This window comes from Haemorhous mexicanus, chromosome Z (assembly GCF_027477595.1).
Source record: "Haemorhous mexicanus isolate bHaeMex1 chromosome Z, bHaeMex1.pri, whole genome shotgun sequence".
Classification (NCBI taxonomy): Eukaryota; Metazoa; Chordata; class Aves; order Passeriformes; family Fringillidae; genus Haemorhous; species Haemorhous mexicanus.
The window spans coordinates 11,741,321-11,758,713 of record NC_082381.1 but is presented as its reverse complement, the minus strand read 5'-3'; the positions used below and the strand labels follow the sequence as shown (position 1 = coordinate 11,758,713).

General features: G+C 56.3%; 1 protein-coding gene across 5 annotated transcripts in view; it reads right to left on the bottom strand.

Moving 5' to 3' along the window:
* PAX5 (paired box 5) overlaps positions 1–16,987 on the bottom strand; it is a 135,938-nt gene extending 118,951 nt beyond the window's left edge. For 3 of the 5 annotated variants that reach the window (XR_009490273.1, XM_059873355.1, XM_059873357.1), the window contains exons 1-3: positions 16,302–16,987; positions 9,201–9,366; positions 4,769–4,966 (exon numbers count right to left, since the gene is read on the bottom strand). Coding sequence is in view for 4 of the 5 variants with exons in the window: in XM_059873355.1 (XP_059729338.1) it covers positions 4,769–4,966; positions 9,201–9,366; positions 16,302–16,347 (410 nt within the window). In the remaining variant the exon portion in view is untranslated. Of the gene's footprint in view, positions 1–4,768; positions 4,967–9,200; positions 9,367–13,336; positions 13,572–16,301 lie in introns of those variants that run through there. The other 2 variants (XM_059873356.1, XM_059873358.1) reach the window with 2 other exon arrangements.
* Positions 16,988–17,393: the final 406 nt, after the last annotated feature.

The following is a 17,393-nucleotide window of genomic DNA, read 5'->3' as shown; positions in this document are numbered from 1 at the left end:
TAGACACCATTTTTCCAGTGCAGACACCTACACCAATACAAAAAATGCCTTTCTGCATGTGCTCCCCTCATCATTCCCTGCAAGACCAAAGTTTGGCAGGTGGACCCAGGAGCACACGTGTGCCCCAGCCCCTGCCATTCGAGCCATCAGGGGGACATTCCACAGCCACAGAATCACAGAATGCTTCGGGCTGGAAGAGACAACAGCTGACAGCAGGTCATCTGTCCAACCTCCCTGCTCAGGCAAGGCCATCCCAGAGCAACCAGACAGATTGCTCCTCATGGCTCTCAGCACGCTTCTGACTTTGGCGTTTTGGTGGCTTTGAGGACCCAGTCCTCAGAGCCCAGGAAAGAGAAACCCACAGCTGTCTGGGCAGCCAGCAGGCCAGCACACCCTCGGCAGGGAGCCCAAAGCCCCAGCAGGCTGTGGTCTGCACTCCTGGGCGCTGGGACACGTTTGCAAGGCTGCTCCTAGGGCACACTCACATGGCTAGAGGGGTTGGACACCTTGGGAAACGATCAGCTCAGACAAATTTATTTTTTTTTAAGTGTTGGTATAAATGCTAATCTTAAAAGCTGAATGACTGCATTTACCATCACTGGGTACATGAGTCACTACTCTGATTGATAGCGACATCAGCAAGAAAAAATTCAGAGTCAGAGGTAAAGCAGAAGGCACGTGTGGTGTGCAGGACAGAGGGTCCTGCTGCGAGGGGAGATTCTGGGGAGATGCTACACACATTATTTACCTGCCCGTGTGCTATGAAGAAAGGACAGACAGGGTCAAAAATACCTCTGGAGATCACACAGCTCTGCCTCGGGCTGCGGCAGAACTGGAACAGGCTGGGAGGAACCATGCACTCCCCAGCCCCAGGCACTGTCACAGCAGCAATGCCAGAGGGAACGCCTCCCCTCCCTGCGCCTGACAAACTCCCCTCCATTCCTGCCTGCCAGGAATTTGAAGGAGAGGAGAGGAGGAGAGCTGTCGGGTGGAGTGGGCTGGGGGGTGAACCTGCAGGAATTCACAGCAGCTCCTTGCTGGCAGCCCCCCTAAGCAGGCCCAGGGACCACCACTGGTGACACCCAGCTCCACCCCACTAAAGGATGCACTGCCATCCCCTTTCCCTGCCATTCCTTGGAGGCTGCAGAGGTCTGGCGTGTCCACAAGCCATCTTTCAGCTGCCAGCCCCCGAGTGGAGCTGCTGGGTGCCAGGCATACCCAGGAGATGGGTTAGAGCAACAGACCCAGAGCAGCCAGCCCAGTGAGAGGGGCAGAACAGCTGGGACAGCAGCTTTGGTGGGGGAGCACAGCCAAGGAGACAGACCCTGCACGGCCAAACAGCCCACTGCACAGCACTGTCATGGTGAAGAAAGGGTGTCCAGGGCCTTCTGACACATAAACGTCTTTATCTCTGGAGGAATGAGACTGGAGCACTTGAAAGCAGCTGGACAGCTCTCAGCTGATTTGAGCAAAGCTAATCACAATGATTAATTAAGTCTTAACCACGCAGACTTGCTTCTGCTATGGAAGAGTAGCCTATTATTAAAATTAATGTTATTAATAAATAATAATTATTATTATTCACTCCTACATAGAGCAGCTCAAACTTGTCTGCTGAAAGGCCCCTCAATAGCAGAGATGAGCTGCAGGAGTCCATCCCCATCCAGCCCAATGTTCCACAGGAGCAGCATCAGCACCGTGGGAGGGAACAATGGAGCCCCAGCCCCGAGGGGACAGGGACAGAGAGCCATGGGGACAGGGACAGAGAGCACACCCACACCGTGGGGACAGGGACAGAGAGCCATGGGGACAGGCACAGAGAGCACACCCACACCATGGGGACAGGGACAGAGAGCCATGGGGACAGGGACAGAGAGCACACCCACACCGTGGGGACAGGGACAGAGAGCCATGGGGACAGGGACAGAGAGCCATGGGGACAGGGACAGAGAGCACACCCACACCGTGGGGACAGGGACAGAGAGCCATGGGGACAGGGACAGAGAGCACACCCATACCATGGGGACAGGCACAGAGAGCCATGGGGACAGGCACAGAGAGCACACCCATACCATGGGGACAGGCACAGAGAGCCATGGGGACAGGCACAGAGAGCCATGGGGACAGGCACAGAGAGCACACCCATACCATGGGGACAGGCACAGAGAGCCATGGGGACAGGGACAGAGAGCACACCCGTACCATGGGGACAGGCACAGAGAGCCATGGGGACAGGGACAGACAGCACACCCACCCCGTGGGGACAGGGACAGAGAGCCATGGGGACAGGCACAGAGAGCACACCCACCCCGTGGGGACAGGCACAGAGAGGCAGAGCAGGGCCTCCATCCTGCCCGTGCAGAAGTGCAGCTGCAGCAGGGCAGGAAGCACTCAGCAGACCAAGGCTCGGGTTTGTGCTGGCCCGGCAGCCCCTCGTTTGTACCTCAGTGCTGAACAAGGGTCGGGGGCCAGGGCTGCAGCCTTTCCCACCAGCAAAGCCCCAAGGTACACACTCAGTGTTAAATATGAGGATAAACCCCACAGACTGCTGGAACTGTAGGATTTAGCATTAAAGCCAAGTGTTTTGATGTAAATTCCAGGTTCTCTGTCACATTATTGTTCAGTCTGGGTTTTCACCTAAGCTGGCAAAAACAATTCTCTGGGTAAACAGATTGACTCAAACAGATTGCATGCATTTCTTAAAAGGGATTGCAAACCTTTGAGAAAAGGAGAAGATCTTAGCCAGAGTCACAAGCAGATGAGAAAGAATTAGATTTACAGCCAAAACTTGGTGGCAGATTGTAGTATTGTCCACGAGGGTCCCAGGATGAGGGAAGAGACGAGAAAGCTGACTCCATGTATCAGCAAGCTAGGTTTATTATTTTATGATAGAAAATATATTAAAACTATACTAAAAGAACAGAAGAAGGGATTTCATCAGAAGGCTAAGCTAAGAACAGAAAAAGAATGAATAACAAAGGCTTGTCTCGGACCGAGACAGTCTGCACAGGTGATCTGTGATTGGCCCTTAATTAAAAACAACCAGGTGAGACCAATCACAGATTCCCCTGTTGCATTCCACAGCAGCAGGTAATCATTGTTTACAGTTTGTTCCTGAGGCCTCTCAGCTTCCCAGGAGGGAAAAACCCTAAGGAAAGGATTTTTCCTAAAACGTGCCGGTGACATCAGATCATGGACTGGGTTCTGACACAAGGGCAGCAGGGTATGGGCATTATGAGTGTGGAAGCACACAAGGACGCAGCAAGAGGAACATGGAAACTGGCTCAAATATGACTGGAAGCTACTTAAATCTCCCTTTTACCTAGAGCTGTGACTGCCTTTCTTGGTAGTTTTTTGGAAGACATGCGACAGTCTCCTACACAGGCAGAGGGCTGCTTCTAACAGCCATGCTGCTGTCTTGACTCATTGACATTATTGGAAGCAGAGCTTTTCCTTAGGTATTTGATATTTTCCTTTGGTTTTCCTGGTGCCTGTAATATTTCTCAAACCCTCTTTAAACTGAAGGCACTATGCCCACAGAGTTACTGCATGATGCTCTGGATCCTCCAAGGCAGGGGCTCCCCAGCAGCAGAGGCTGCACTGAACTGACCCATTTTTCCTTTTAATTCCACCCACACATGACTCGACACTGAGCCCATCAGGGCAGAGGCTGCACTCTCCCCTAACGCTGGGGAAGCCACTCGGGCTACTCAAGCAGCAGCTCCATGAATGCAAATCAGATTGGGATAGCCAATAAAAGAATATTGCATCAATTTATTTCACGTCTGGACGCAAATGAGAGATTTTATAGCGAGCTGCATTCAAGGAATTTGCATGCAGTTGCACAAGTGAAAATCATCTCACCGGCGTGGTGAGGAGGAAGCCCAGAACAGAGTGAAAAACAAACTGACAAACCCTGCTGGCAGGGCCGTGGGTGCCCAAAAGCTCTGCTGCTCAAGTATCCAGCTCTTACTGTTGCTCAGGCAGGGCTGGAGATGTCACGCAGTATTTCCCTGGGTTTTTCCAGCCCTAGACATGACTTGACTCAGGAGGAGACCGTGGCCACAGAAGGTGCCATGGACAAGGCAGCAGTCAGAGCCCCCAACCAGCCTTCGATGGGCCCAGCCCTGGCTTGCAAAGCCATGGCAAAGCACCCAAACACGGGACTCAGTCTCCAAATGAGATTCCCCTGCACTTTCAGGGGCAATCCAGGCCACTTAAGTTCCCCAATGCAAAAAGCTGACAGTGGAGGCCCTCAGACACTACCGACCAAACTCCCCCACCAATGTTCACGCTGAACACAGGCCTGGGCCACTGTCAGCAGCACCAGTCGGGTGTCAGGTGACAAAATGGTGCCTCAGACCCCTGCCTTGGGTCCCTCTCTTACCCAGATGACTGCCACCCTGCCCAATGGTCTGAGCTTCCTGCCAGGCAAAGCCTGTCCCCCTGAAGCCTCACCCCACAGAGCAGAGCAGGGGCTTTGCCCGTAGCAAACACACAGGGTCATTCCCAGCAAGGACCTCCAACTCAGAGACAGGGGAAAGGATGGAAAAGAAGCCAAGAACCTGCCCACTCCCAGGAAACCCTCATCATCCGTGGTGCTTCAGCCACCAGGTCAGCCCGCAGCTGCTCCCAGGCCCAGGTGCCCTAGGAAACAGGTGAAGCTGCTTTTCTCACCAACAGCCCCAACACCCAGCACTGCCAAAAGACAAAGCCATGGTGGCAGTGCTCCACGGAGCATCCCACCCCAGAGCCCCGCCAGCTTTACCTGTTAATGGAGCTGACACTGGGCACGGTGTCGTTGTCACACACTCGCTCAGCAAGGAGTCTGTCCCTGATCTCCCAGGCAAACATGGTGGGATTTTGGCGTTTGTACTCTGCAATTTTTTCAACGACTTTGGGTGTGGCGACCTTTGGTTTTGATCCTCCAATCACTCCAGGCTTAATACTCCCAGTTTCATAATACCTGGGACAACATCCAAAACAAAGCTTTGGTTATCACACACAGACAGAGAACATGCTCTGAGATTCATAGAGAACATCATTTCAAGGTAACCAAACCCCAGCAAATCCTGAGATACATCTTCACTTTCACACACACATTTCCTGCCTGTGTGGTTCTTCATCACCTAATAGATTAACTTATAGTAATTGGAATTGGGCCTCAGGATACAATATATATTTTTCTGTAATAGCAAGACAAAAGAAACAATGCAAGATTAAAGGGCATGCTGAGATCCAAAATTAACTGAAAATGTGTGTTATTAATCAGCAGTACTGGCAATAATAGAAACAAATCACAGCAAAGACCACTTTTTGCAGTGGACTCTTTTGTAGCAAATTACTGTTTCTACAGAAATGCTGTCATTAACATCCACAGCTTGTTATGATTCAAAGTGAAATGAGGCTAGATATTGTATTTTATTTGCACCTCTGGAATAAATACGCCAGCACATCTTTTTCCTGTTTTACGATTTTATAATGCATATTATGGTTTTAATAGTTCGTATTTTTCAAAATGTATTGCTTTCATCACTAAGTTCTCAGTAGCTCCAATGACAAATTTTGAGGGAAAGGGAGCTGCTCATGCTCCGGAGGGGTCCAGCTGAGGCAGGGCTGGTTTCTGTGACCAGCCCTGGTCACAGAAGGGCTGGTGGAGAATGAGATCCCTAAAGCAATATAAATCTGGCCGATTTTCCACACGTACATCACACAAGACCAACTGCTTTTGGTAGCTCTGCCATAACACAGGGCAGCTGAGATCCCCGGGCCCTGCCAGGCTCCCCCTTTAGAGCAGGCTGGGCCGTGCTGTGAGAGCAGAAGTCACATCTCACGTGCCGAGGGCCAGAACAGAGACCAGGAATGAGACTCTGCTCCTCCAGGCTGCAGTCAGGGCGTTCCACACAGGAGGCTCTCTCACAGCCCTGAACTTATTTGCATCTTGTGAATTTTCACATGACCAGATGAAAAACAGACCCCAACTAATAGGCTGCCACCCCGGCTGCCCTAATCCTGCAGCAGCCTCTCACCCAGGTGCCCACCGAGCTGCACTTGCAGCAGCTCAATCACAACTGCTCACTGCTCTGTGCCCCCCTTCCTAGCTCAGAAAAAACTCACAAGCAGGAAGATAAGACTGCTTATTAATGTATTTTCCCTGCAACTATCTGACATAACCATTATACAAAAGAAAGGAAACCATTTTTCCCATCTTTTGAGCCTGAGCAGAGCACAAACAGCCTCCAACAGCCAAAGTCTGCCTCCCTGCCTCCCTGAAACATGCAATCATGTTCATCCAATTTTTGCCTGGCTACCTGTTCTCAGTGTTTCTGGGAGAGCTCTGTGTGCAGGGCCTAAAGTTCCTTTAAAGAGACTGACACCAAATTGTTCATACATGTTCTGAGATACTCTGTGTGCAAATGTTGACTCAGGGCTACCAGCCTCCATAAGCCATTTATGCAATATCAGTAATGGCAAGTGTTGAGTGTTAGAGATGGATTAACCCTCCTTCTGCTCCTAAATGCTGTGAGCTTTAAGGCAGAGGGGAAAAATTAAGTTCCCCTTGCACTTCCATGAGGACATGACAAAACAACGGCAAACACGGCCCATAAACCTAAAATCTTGCACTTCTAGCCTCAAAACCTTGAGGCTGAGTTTGCTGGCACCACTTCTTTAAGGAGGATGCAGAACACAGCCAGGCAACACTGCAGATGCTACCAGACAACAAGTCACAATTTCCTTAGATCTAGTAAAAATTGTGGATTTCACAAATGTTTCTTAGTGCTTTGTCGCAGCAGTGCCAGGGTCAGTGCCCTGCAGGCCAGGACAGCCTGGCCAAGAGGAGCACTCCCAACAGCACAGGATGCTGTGCCTGTGCAGACCAGCCACGGCTTTCCCGTGGCTGATCCCACGCAGGAAAGCCAGAGAGGCTTGCCACCACAGTGCTGCAGCTGTGATGAGCTGCTCTGGTTCTTCAGAGCAGCCAGACCTCTCCCCTCTGAGCCTCTGAGCTCTGCCCACCTGCCCGCTGCCATGGCCCAGGCACAGAGGAGCCCAGGGAAGGCTCACCCCAAAGGGAGCTGCAGGATTGAGCCCAGATCCCTCCCTGCTCTCGGGGGAGGACACCACCCTGGGGACACGTGGGGACAGTCCTCACCCTGCCCTGTCACAGACACCCCTCCTCTCCCTCGGCAATGAATCTGGGCGCAGTCATGTTGTGTTGCATTAAATCACACAGTCACAAAGCCTGCAGCTGCATGGCTCCAGCCTTTCTGACTCCCATCTCCATTTTAAAGGCAGGGATTGCTGCAGCCAGCACTATTCCATGTGCATCAGGTCAGGGCTTTTTGCTCCAGAGAGCTGCAAAGGCAGGTGTAGGGTGGGCACCCCCCAGCACCCTCCTCTGAGGGTTAGGAGCTTCACCTGCCCTGCAACAGCTGGCTACCTGCCTCTGGATGGATTTTTAAAACTGCATCTAGTACTGAAAATTTCTGATGATAAAATTCCAAATGCAAGGATTTATCATAAGGATTCCCACTTTTCACACACATGCACACATACGAGGAGACATATACACACAGAGATGCAATTACAGAGACATTTCACCCACTGTAATTATTAGTTAAGAAAATAATGAGCTATGAAATTCCAATTTATTGTTGACAACTTTAATGACAGAGCTCTGGAACCTCACTCTGAACTCCATAGTGCAAATATACCTAACAGCAGACCTAACTGACAAAAGTAAAACCACCAGACTTTTGCCTGGTGGATAAATAAATTGCCTGTTTCCAAGCTGTGTGCTGGTGCTGATGGGAACTGGTGGCAGCTCCAATGCAACAGTGAGCATCACCAGCCCAACCATGTCAGCCAGGCAGGAGCAGGAGCTGTACCTGAGTGAAACAGCCCGTGGTGGGCAGTACAAAGCCCAGGGAAAGTTCTCCTCTCTACACCAGCTCAAGCCATTTGTGCTCTCAAATCCCCAGCAGGAGAAGTGCATGTAGGCTGCAGGGGAGGCACATCCCTGGGAGGAAGGATGAGAGGTGAAGGAGGAACACACTCAGCCCTGACACTGGAGCTGCTGCTCACCAGTTTGGGCAGGCAGAGGTGAGATGGTTCTGTGGAAAACAGCGACCAGAACTGCAAAACTGGGACCTGTGATCCTGACAGATCTGAACACTAACACAGCCACTGATTGATCAACACATCCCCTGCGTGTTGCTACCAATTAAATGCCTTAATCCTCTTTGCAGCTATGCTATGTTTGTAAGGAACTGGAAAAAAAATTTCAAACAAAAATAGTAAAATGCTAAACAACGAAATTAACTGTGAAATCACAACAAACAACTCGGTAATTAACTTCTCCAGATCATAAAGAAAAATTCTTTGTAAAAAAGAAAAATCCCCTTAATATAACTTGTCAAAATCTGTAAGAATACCTGGGGTTCAAAACCGTTTAAAAATGGTAATTTACGCAAATTAGGTTTAGGTTTGCACATAAGTTCAAGAAATCAAAAAGGGAAAAAGCAAGCATGGCATTTTTCACCTGAATCTACACCAAATTTTAAACGGCAATCAGGAAATAATATTAATTCAGAGTTTAATATCCTGTTGCCACAGTGTTTGAAGCAGCTCCTGGCCAAACAGAGAGTTACTCCCAAAGTAGCCAAAATATCTTTAGGATGGTTACTAGTTAGTCATGGTGTTCTGTGCTCTCTTAATCCAGCAGAAGACTGGAAAAAGATGTTTGATTATAAACAGTGGGATAGATTGCAGAATAGCTTGCATGAATGCACATGCCGCAATATTGATGACATATATCATGGTAATACTGTTTAAAAGGAGTTCTACTCAGGAAACAAAACAAGTAATTTCCACAACTTCTACTTTTTGCACATTTTGCAGAATATGACTCCCAGATTTCCCTTCCTGTTCAGAGCAGACAGGTGCAGGACATACACTACATACAGCAAATACGCATGGCATTCTGCACTTTGCATTAGAATTAGAAGCTGTGACAGGAGCTAACAAGACCTACGGATATTGGCTGTTTCTTTCCTCATCACACACACAAAACACGACTCCTCGGGCAGCCGCTCCCCTCGCTGGGCTGCTCGCCTGCCCCCGCTTGTCTGCAGCCTCTGGCTCTGGGGCTGGCACCGACACTTCTGACGGACACGGAAGGATCTGCCGTCCCCCTTTACCTGCCGAGTATTTTGCTGACACAGCCGTGGCTGACGCGGAGCTGCCGGGAGATGTCACACGGCCGGACCCCTTGGTGGGCGAGCTCCACGATCCTCTGGCGAACGACGTCTGGGAGAGGGCGGCCGTTCACAAAAACACCCCCCAGCTGATTCACGCCTCCGTGTCCTGAAACACACGGGGAGGGGGAGAAGGGCAGGACAAGAGCTGTGAGAGAGCTTCACTCGTCTCGGCAGGGCAGAACCTCCACCCCCAGAACCGCCTCCCCAGCACCGGCCCGCTTTCCCCGGGAGGAGCGGGGAGCTGACCTCACCGCCGCAGCGACACTTGCTGTGAGGAGGGGAGCACCCTCCTGCCTGAGGGGGAACGAGGAACCCCTCGGTCCCGGCCGGCACCCCGGCGGCGGAGCACGCTCCTCCCGGAGCCGCCTCAGCGCAGCCACCGACGGCGGGGCAGGCCCGGAGCTGTCCCGGGCAGCGGAGGCTTCTCAGAGCGAGAAATAAGGCTGGGCGATCACTCAGCCCACGTACTGCCTCTGCCTAAGCACGGAAAGATACCTGAAATTAAACACGCTGTGTTTTGTTTTGGTTTTCCCCAGATGCCTTGAACTAATCAAGGGGGGGAGGGGGAAAAGAAAGAGAGAAAGAAAGAAAGAGAAAAAAAGGGAGAGGAGAGAGACAGAAAGACAGAAAGAAATAAAGACAAGAAAGACAGACAGAAAGAAAAGAAAGAAAGAAAGGAAAGAGAAAGAAAGACAGAAAGAAAAGAAAGAGATTCTGCTCCTAGCATTTACAACTGTTCTGGCTGACATTATGATCCCACAAATAAAACATGAACACTTGGGCAAGCCTAGAGCATGACTCCTTTTTGAGCAGATTTTCACCGTTCACGTTTAGCAAAGTGAATTATGTATCTGATGGGATACAAGACCCACTTGGAGGAATAGCAGTAAGCTGTGTAAACCCCATGAACACACATTAATCCCCCGTACTAGAAGGTAATATAATTAACCCTTATGTTGTTATTCATCCAACTACTCATATTACAGAGGGATAGAGAAGCTAAAAACAAGCCATAGAGATAGTACAGATGCCAATTCTGAAACAAAAGTAATACAGAAAATGTCTCTGTTTAAGCAGGATTGGAACTGTACTGACTAGGCTGGCAAGCCAAATGCCTCAGTGTTTAAAAAAAATTATACAGAGCTATTTTTATTTTAATCTTGTTGTTTCGTTATTGATAAACTGCTGCCAAACTTCGCAAACACCTTTTAACATTGTAAGGACACAATGAACTGGCGGAAATAGGTGATGTTAAAGGCTGTGGCGAGCAGACAGGAGCCTGCTGTGCCTTCAGCGGAGCGGGAGACGCGGACTCTGCCGGCGGCCCGCGCTTCTCGGCCGGGAGCACTCACCGGCGCCGGGACCCTGCCCGGGTGCGTGCCCGGGACACCGAGACTCGGTGGGAAACAGCTCCGGGAAACGGGACCTGCCCGGAATGAGACCTCGGCTCCGCACGGCTCCGAGTGAGAGGAATCGCGCGCAGTTTGAGTGGGAAGATCCTGGGGGGGTGGTGGTCGGGGAAGGGGGTAAGGAAGGAAGGAAGGAAGGAAGGAAGGAAGGAGAGGAAGGAGAGGAAGGAGAGGAAGGAGAGGAAGGAGAGGAAGGAAGGAAGGAAGGAAGGAAGGAAGGAAGGAAGGAAGGAAGGAAGGAAGGAAGGAAGGAAGGAAGGAAGGAAGGAAGGAAGGAAGGAAGGAAGGAAGGAAGGAAGGAAGGAAGGAAGGAGAGGAAGGAGAGGAAGGAGAGGAAGGAAGGAAATTAGAGAAAAATAAAAAGAAACAAAAGGAAAGGGAAAGAACAGGAAGAAAAGGGTAGAGAAGGCATCATTAAGACATGCCTTCCTCAGGGAAGGGGCCGACTCTCCCCCTGGAGCCCGTCCCCAGCCCCCGGAGGCTAGCGGGGACCGGGCCTGCCCAGCCCGGGAGCATCGACCCTCCAGGCGCCGGAAACAAAGGCTGGGGCCACGGCCGTCCCTTCCTCCAAACCTGCCACAGCCCTGGGCAGCGGCACCGCCGCCGAGCCCGGCTCCTGCCCACCGGGGCCTCCCTGCCGGGGTCGCGCTCCCCGGCAGCTGCGGACCGGGGGCCCCGTCGGGCCGGGGGCTGCTGGAGCCGTGGGGGCATCGAGCTCCGTCCGCGCCTCGGTGCGGGGATGAGGCAGCCGCCCCTGCCCTCCGCTGGGAGGGGGGACGCGTAGAGACTCGGGGGCTATTTCGGGAGGGGGGAACCCCGATGAGGGGTCCGCGGGCCTAACCCAGAGCCATGGTGCAGCCGGGGCGGGCGGGGAGCGAGTGGAAGCGAAGGGAAACCATGCTGGGGACCCGCCGACACGGGTCGGGGCCGCTCCGACCATGCCCAGCCCGCCTCGTCGTCCTCGCGTACCCTGGACGGACGCGGCCAGCGGCTCTGCCCACGCGGGACGAGGAAGAAGCGGGACCGCGTCGGCGCCAGGAGGGACCGAAATATCGCTCCGAACCGCCCCGGCCCCGGCCACCGTTCCCCGTGGCCGTGCTGCCACCCCACTCCTCCCGCTGCCACCGGCTCCCCGTCCTCCTCCGCCTTTTTGCCTGCGGGTCCCGACCCCACGTCCACCCTCACGCCCCCGAGCAGCCGCGGGTCCGGAGATCGTTTGGCAGCAAATGACCTCGGAGGCTTCCCGGCCGCGGTCAGGACCGGAAAAAAGGCACCGGCGTTTTGATTTTATTCCTTCTGTTTGCCCAGAAATTCCTGAGGACGACATGGTTTTTCCACAGCCGCGAATGACGGCAGAGGCGCCGCTGAAACCTGCCGCGGCTGCTCCCGCCTGGGCTGTCCGGCCCCGCGCGGGGAGCCCGTGCTCCCGTGGGCTCCCGTGGGCTCCCGTGGGCTGCGTGTCCGGGGCACGGGGCGCTCCGGCGGCGGGGCACTCCGCACCCGCCCCCCATCCCGCACCGCGCGCTTCCCGACCTCAAAGTTCCCCTTTGAAAAAATGCGATTTGGTTGAATGCCGGGAGAGAAATAAATAAACGCGGAGGTCGAGGGCTTCATTGCCGCGAGAGGGAAAGTCCGCAGAGCCCGCCACCGGCCGGCGCCCCAGCTCCGCACAGCCCCAGAAATGGAGCGGCGGGAAGAGGGATGGGAAACGGGCAGATGAACGGGGAGCGCGGAGAGGACAAGGGAGAGAGGGAGGGAATCTCCAGCTCCGGAGCTCGGTGGTTTATTTTGCAAACAAATTTCTTTGAGCCGAAAGGCTGCGGTGCACCGGGAAATTAGATTAGTTCTACGTTAAATTCCCTCGCAATCTCTCGCCGTAATGCAGCGTTTAACTCGCCGTGAGAGAAGATGTCATTTCACATAACACTGTGCTAATGGATAAGTCTTCCCCGACCTCTCAAGCACAACAAATCTCGGGCGAACCCACCGCGCACGACCTGTTAACTTCCCCGGCTGCCCGCTCCGCCGCCCCACGCCGCGATCGTGACGCCATTCTTCGGGGTTCAAAAAGACAAATATCTTCCCTCCAGCCCCGCTCCTCGCCTTTCGCACTAGTTCAGTTTGTTCGGGGCTTTAGGGGGACTTCTATTTGTTTGTTTAGGAGTTTTAGTTGTTGAGGGGTTTTTTTGGGGTTTTTTTTTTTGTTATTTTTTCTTTATTTCCAATTAACGAATTTCAAAATGTTGAAAAAGAGAAAGAATATCGTGCAGCAAACTTTTCCGTTCGTCGGAAATACCTGGCGGCTTTTTTCCGGATATTTGATTTACGGAGAGAAATAAGCATACGCACACACATGTAACATCTGTGTGTTCATCCATGTACACCAGCGCGCGTCCATATGTACTGATGGCTGTGGATACGTCTAGAGACGTGTTTATACATCCATCCCTACAGATACACACACGCGGTGACATCGGCTCTTTCTTCACGGGAAGCAGCCCCCGCACCGGCCGCTCCCGCAGCACCCCTCCGCCGGCCGGCCGGCCACCGGCACCCCGATCTTGCCGGGGGGAGAACGTCGGCGGGCAGCCCGGCACGGCCGCGGACCGAGACGATCGCGCGGAGCCCGTCGCGGCCGCTCAGACAAGTTGAAGGGCAGGCACTTACTGTGCATCGCTGCGAACGGGTCGTGCTTACAGTGTATTTCCATCGGAGCGGTCCGGGGCCGGGCGACCTCGCCGAGCTGATCTCGATTCGCCGGCGGCGCTCGGGTTTCGGGCTGAGGGAGGGAGCCCGCGAAAAAGGACGGAGACCGACCAGAACCGAACAAACAAATAAAAAAACCCCAAACAAACACATAAAAACAAAACAAAACAAAAAAAAAACGAAAAGAAAAGAAAAGAAAAGAAAAGAAAAGAAAAGAAAAGAAAAGAAAAGAAAAGAAAAGAAAAGAAAAGAAAAGAAAAGAAAAGAAAAGAAAAGAAAAGAAAAGAAAAGAAAAGAAAAGAAAAGAAAAGAAAAGAAAAGAAAAGAAAAGAAAAGAAAAGAAAAGAAAAATAGAACAAAATCCCTCAAAAAGCGGAGAGTCCTTCCGCGTGACGGGTCGCGGTATCCAAGAGCGCTGGCCGAACGCGGCTCCCGAGCTGCTCGCAGCCTCCGGAGGCTCCGTCGGGGAGCCGCGGAGCGGCCGCCCCGGGCTGAGCCCCTGGCCTCAGCCGCTCCGCGGGCGGCTGCCGATGCGCAGCACCCACCGCCGGGCTCCGGGGCGTTACTGGGCGCGGAGAGGGGCGAGCGCCTCTGTCCGGCGGACCGGAGCCCAGCGCTGCCCGCCCGACGGCTCTTTGTGCTGGCGGTGCCGGCGGCTGCGCGGCGGCGGCGGCCGAGGCGGGCGGCGGCGGGGGCGGGCGCCCCGTCCGCGGGGCTCGGTCCCGGGGCGGCGGCGCGCTCCGCCTGTGCCGCCCCCCGCCGCGCCGCTCGCAGCAACTCGCGGCGCCGGGCGGGGCGGCGGCGGTGGGCGAGGGGAGCGGCGGGGGAAGGTGTGCGAGAGGGCGGGGAGCAGAATGGGGGCCGGGCTCGCCGCGGCCCCGCGGGACCGGGCCGCCCCGTCAGCGGCCGCCGTCCGACCTGGGGCGCCGGCGCGGCGCGACCATCGCTGCCCGCCCGCCGGGGCCGCGGCGCCCCCTCCCCTCTCTCTCCCCGTCCCTCCCCTCCGCCCGCCGTCGGCCGCCGGGGCGGCGGCGCCTGGCTGGCTCGGGCGGTGCGCCCGGCGCGCTGCCGGCCGGCGGCGGGCGGCGGGGGTTGTGGCGGGCGGCGGGGGCGGGGCGGGGCCGGGCGCGGCGGGGGGGCCCTCGGGGCCGCCCCGGGACCGGCCCCGCCCCGCGCAGCGCGCGGCCCGCGCAGCGCGCGCGGAGGGGGCGGCGGGCGGTGCTTCAGCACCGCGCGGGCGGACAGCGGCGGGGGCGGGGCCCGCCCGTCACTCAGCGCCGCGGCCAATCGCAAAGTTAACCTGCCGGCGTCTCGCATTGGCCGCCGAGCGCGGGCGCTGCCTATTGGCGGGCTGCGAGCCAATAAAGGGCGGGGGCGTGGCCGCGGGGGCGCAGCCACTCGTGACCGAGTCGTGGGTGGGGCCCGCCGGGGCTGCAGGCCTCGGGACCCCCGACGGCCCGGCCCGGCTCGGCCCAGCCCAGCCCAGCCCGTGCGAACTCCGCCGGCCCAACGCCGTTCCCCGTGGCCGTTGATCTCCCCGACGCCCAGACGGCGCGTGTCGGGACCGTGGGTCCTGGCACCCGCGGGAGCCCGGGCCGAGGCCGCGGTCAGGGAGGTTCTTGGCCGGCTCGCTCCGCCCGTGGTCGCGCCGGGGCTCGGCGACGACGCGCCCAGCAGCGGCGGGCTCCGTCTCAGGCCGCCGCGCCCGTGGGTCCCGCCCCGCTGCGGTGCTGCCCCGGCCGAGCCCCTGACGGAGGCCCGGGCAGTTTGCCTCGCCTGACGGGTGACCCTGGCGGCGGGGCACAGCCCGCTGCACCGGCGACTTGCCCTCGGCCCCGCCGCCCGCATGTTCTCCCATGGGGATCTTTGTGCGGACGAGGGTGCGGGAGAGCTAAACCCGAGCCGGGGCGAGACCTTCCCGCCCCGCTGAACCTTTTAGGTCACGGCGGCAGCGGGGCCGTGCCCCGGCCCGTCCTTGGGCAGCGCGGGGCCGGCGTCCGCTGCGGACGGGCGGGCGCGGGCCGAGTTTTCGTTGAAGTGGAAACTGCGGGGCGCGGCCGAGGCGCCGCGCGGAGCCGGCACGCAGAGTCCGGCCGAAGCACGGCGAGGGCCGATCTCCGCGCAGCCCCGCAGCCCAGCCCGGTCCGTCGGGCGGCTCTCCCTGCTGCCGCTCGACTCCTCGGCTCGGGGCGGCCGTCGGGGATGGCGGGCAGGCTCGGCCCGGGTTGCAGCGTTCCGCTGCGCGGAGGGGACCAGCGGGCAGGCAAGACCGGCTCACAGCCTGCCCGGCCTCTGTCCTTTACATGCCCCCCCCGTCCTCCTCCTGCTTCTCGCTCACCCGGTACTGAGGTCAAGACCCCTGGGCCCAACTCTCTTCAGGGGCCAAAGGCGCAGAGGCTTTGGAGCGCCTTCTCACGGGGCCCCGGCCCGTCCTCGTCATCCTGCCCGGCCCAGGCAGCGCTGTTGGTGCTGCTGCCCCTGCGGCCAGCCCCGCTCCCGGCCGCCTCCGCCGCGCCATGAAATGCTTTATCGATTAAACGATTATTCAGGCGATTTAACTAATAAAAGGCCCCATCGATCGCTTCGAAATTGCATTCCGCCACCGAGCCGCCAGGCCGCCTCCGCGCTTTCCACCGACCGCGCCGCCGCCGCGCTACCCGCGGGGACGCCGTGACGGGGCTCCCGCAGCCTCTCGCCACTCCCCGGTGTGTGTCCCACTGCCCGCTTGGCCGCAGCGGCGGGGCAAACGGACACGAGGGTGCCTGGAGGAGCTGGTGGAGCTCTCGCTAGCCCGCCGCGCCGCCCCGACGGCCTCGCGGGGAGCTGGTCCCACCCCGCCCGGTTTGCCTCGCGTCCCCGCTCACGTCGGCGCCCCCCTTGTCCGCGGAGCCGCCGCGCTCCCCGCAGCCCCTGGCCCGAGTCCCACCTGTGCGGCCGGCTCGGGGTGTCGCGTAGGTTTTCTCGAGCTCCATTCCGGCTCTTCAGGACTTGGGGAAACAGAGGCAAGAAAAAGTTTCTACGTCGTATTGCAACCTCTTCCTTTTCCCTGTTTCTTCTTTTCTTTTTATTGTTTTGTTTTCCTCTTTTCTTGTATTTTCCGTTTTTCTTTTCCTCCTTTCTGTTTTCTTGTCTTTTCTTCTTTATTTTCTTTTTTCCCCCTTCTTTCTTTTCTTTATTTTCCTTCTTTATTTTTTCTCTTTTTTTCCTCTTTTTTTGGTGCTTTTTTTTTTTTTTTTTTTTTTTTGTGAGGGGCTCTCTCAGGTTGGAATAATTCAACTCTTCCGCTCCCCGCCGAGCTTTTGCAGCTGATCACTGAGCTGAAACTAAACGTTTTAGGTGGAAAAAAGCCTCTGAAGGAACCGTGAAATGATTAAGAAACTAAAGAGCTCCTCGCCATGTGAGATCATGTCCTGTTCTCTAAAACATCACAAGATGTCCCCAGACGCAGCCAAAACCCAGGAAAACTCTGACATGTTCTGTAGCAGGAATCAAAGTTTGCTCGCAGTCGGCCGCCCCTGGAGCGCTCCGCCGCCCCGGCAGCGGCGGCGGCACCTGCCCGTTCTGCCTCCGCTGCCCCAACCTGTCACCAACTTTTCAGCAGACCGACTTCCCCTTCCCGGGCCGGGGTGACGCTGCCGCCCCCGGGGCCGCGCTCCCCGCCGGGCCGGGCCGGGCCGCCGCAGGGGCGGGACAGGGAGCCGTCTGCGGGAGAGACCCCCGCATTCCTCCGGGCCTGCCCTGCCCTGCCCCGCGCCCCTCGACGAGGGGACAGCCCCTGGACTGCGGCGGGGACCGGAGAACAGCGGCCCAGTGGAAGTGCGGGGGCCCTGGGCAGGATTTTCCCGGCCCAGGGGGCTTCACTCGGGTTTCCTCCCCCCGTACCTCCCATCCACGTGGCGGATGCAGACCCACGGCCGCGAGTGAGGGTGGGGAAAGTTAAAGGGAAAAAAATCACGCAGCTTCGACCGCTCCGAGGTTTATTGGTTTATTTTTCAGCAAAACGACTGTGGGGGAAAGC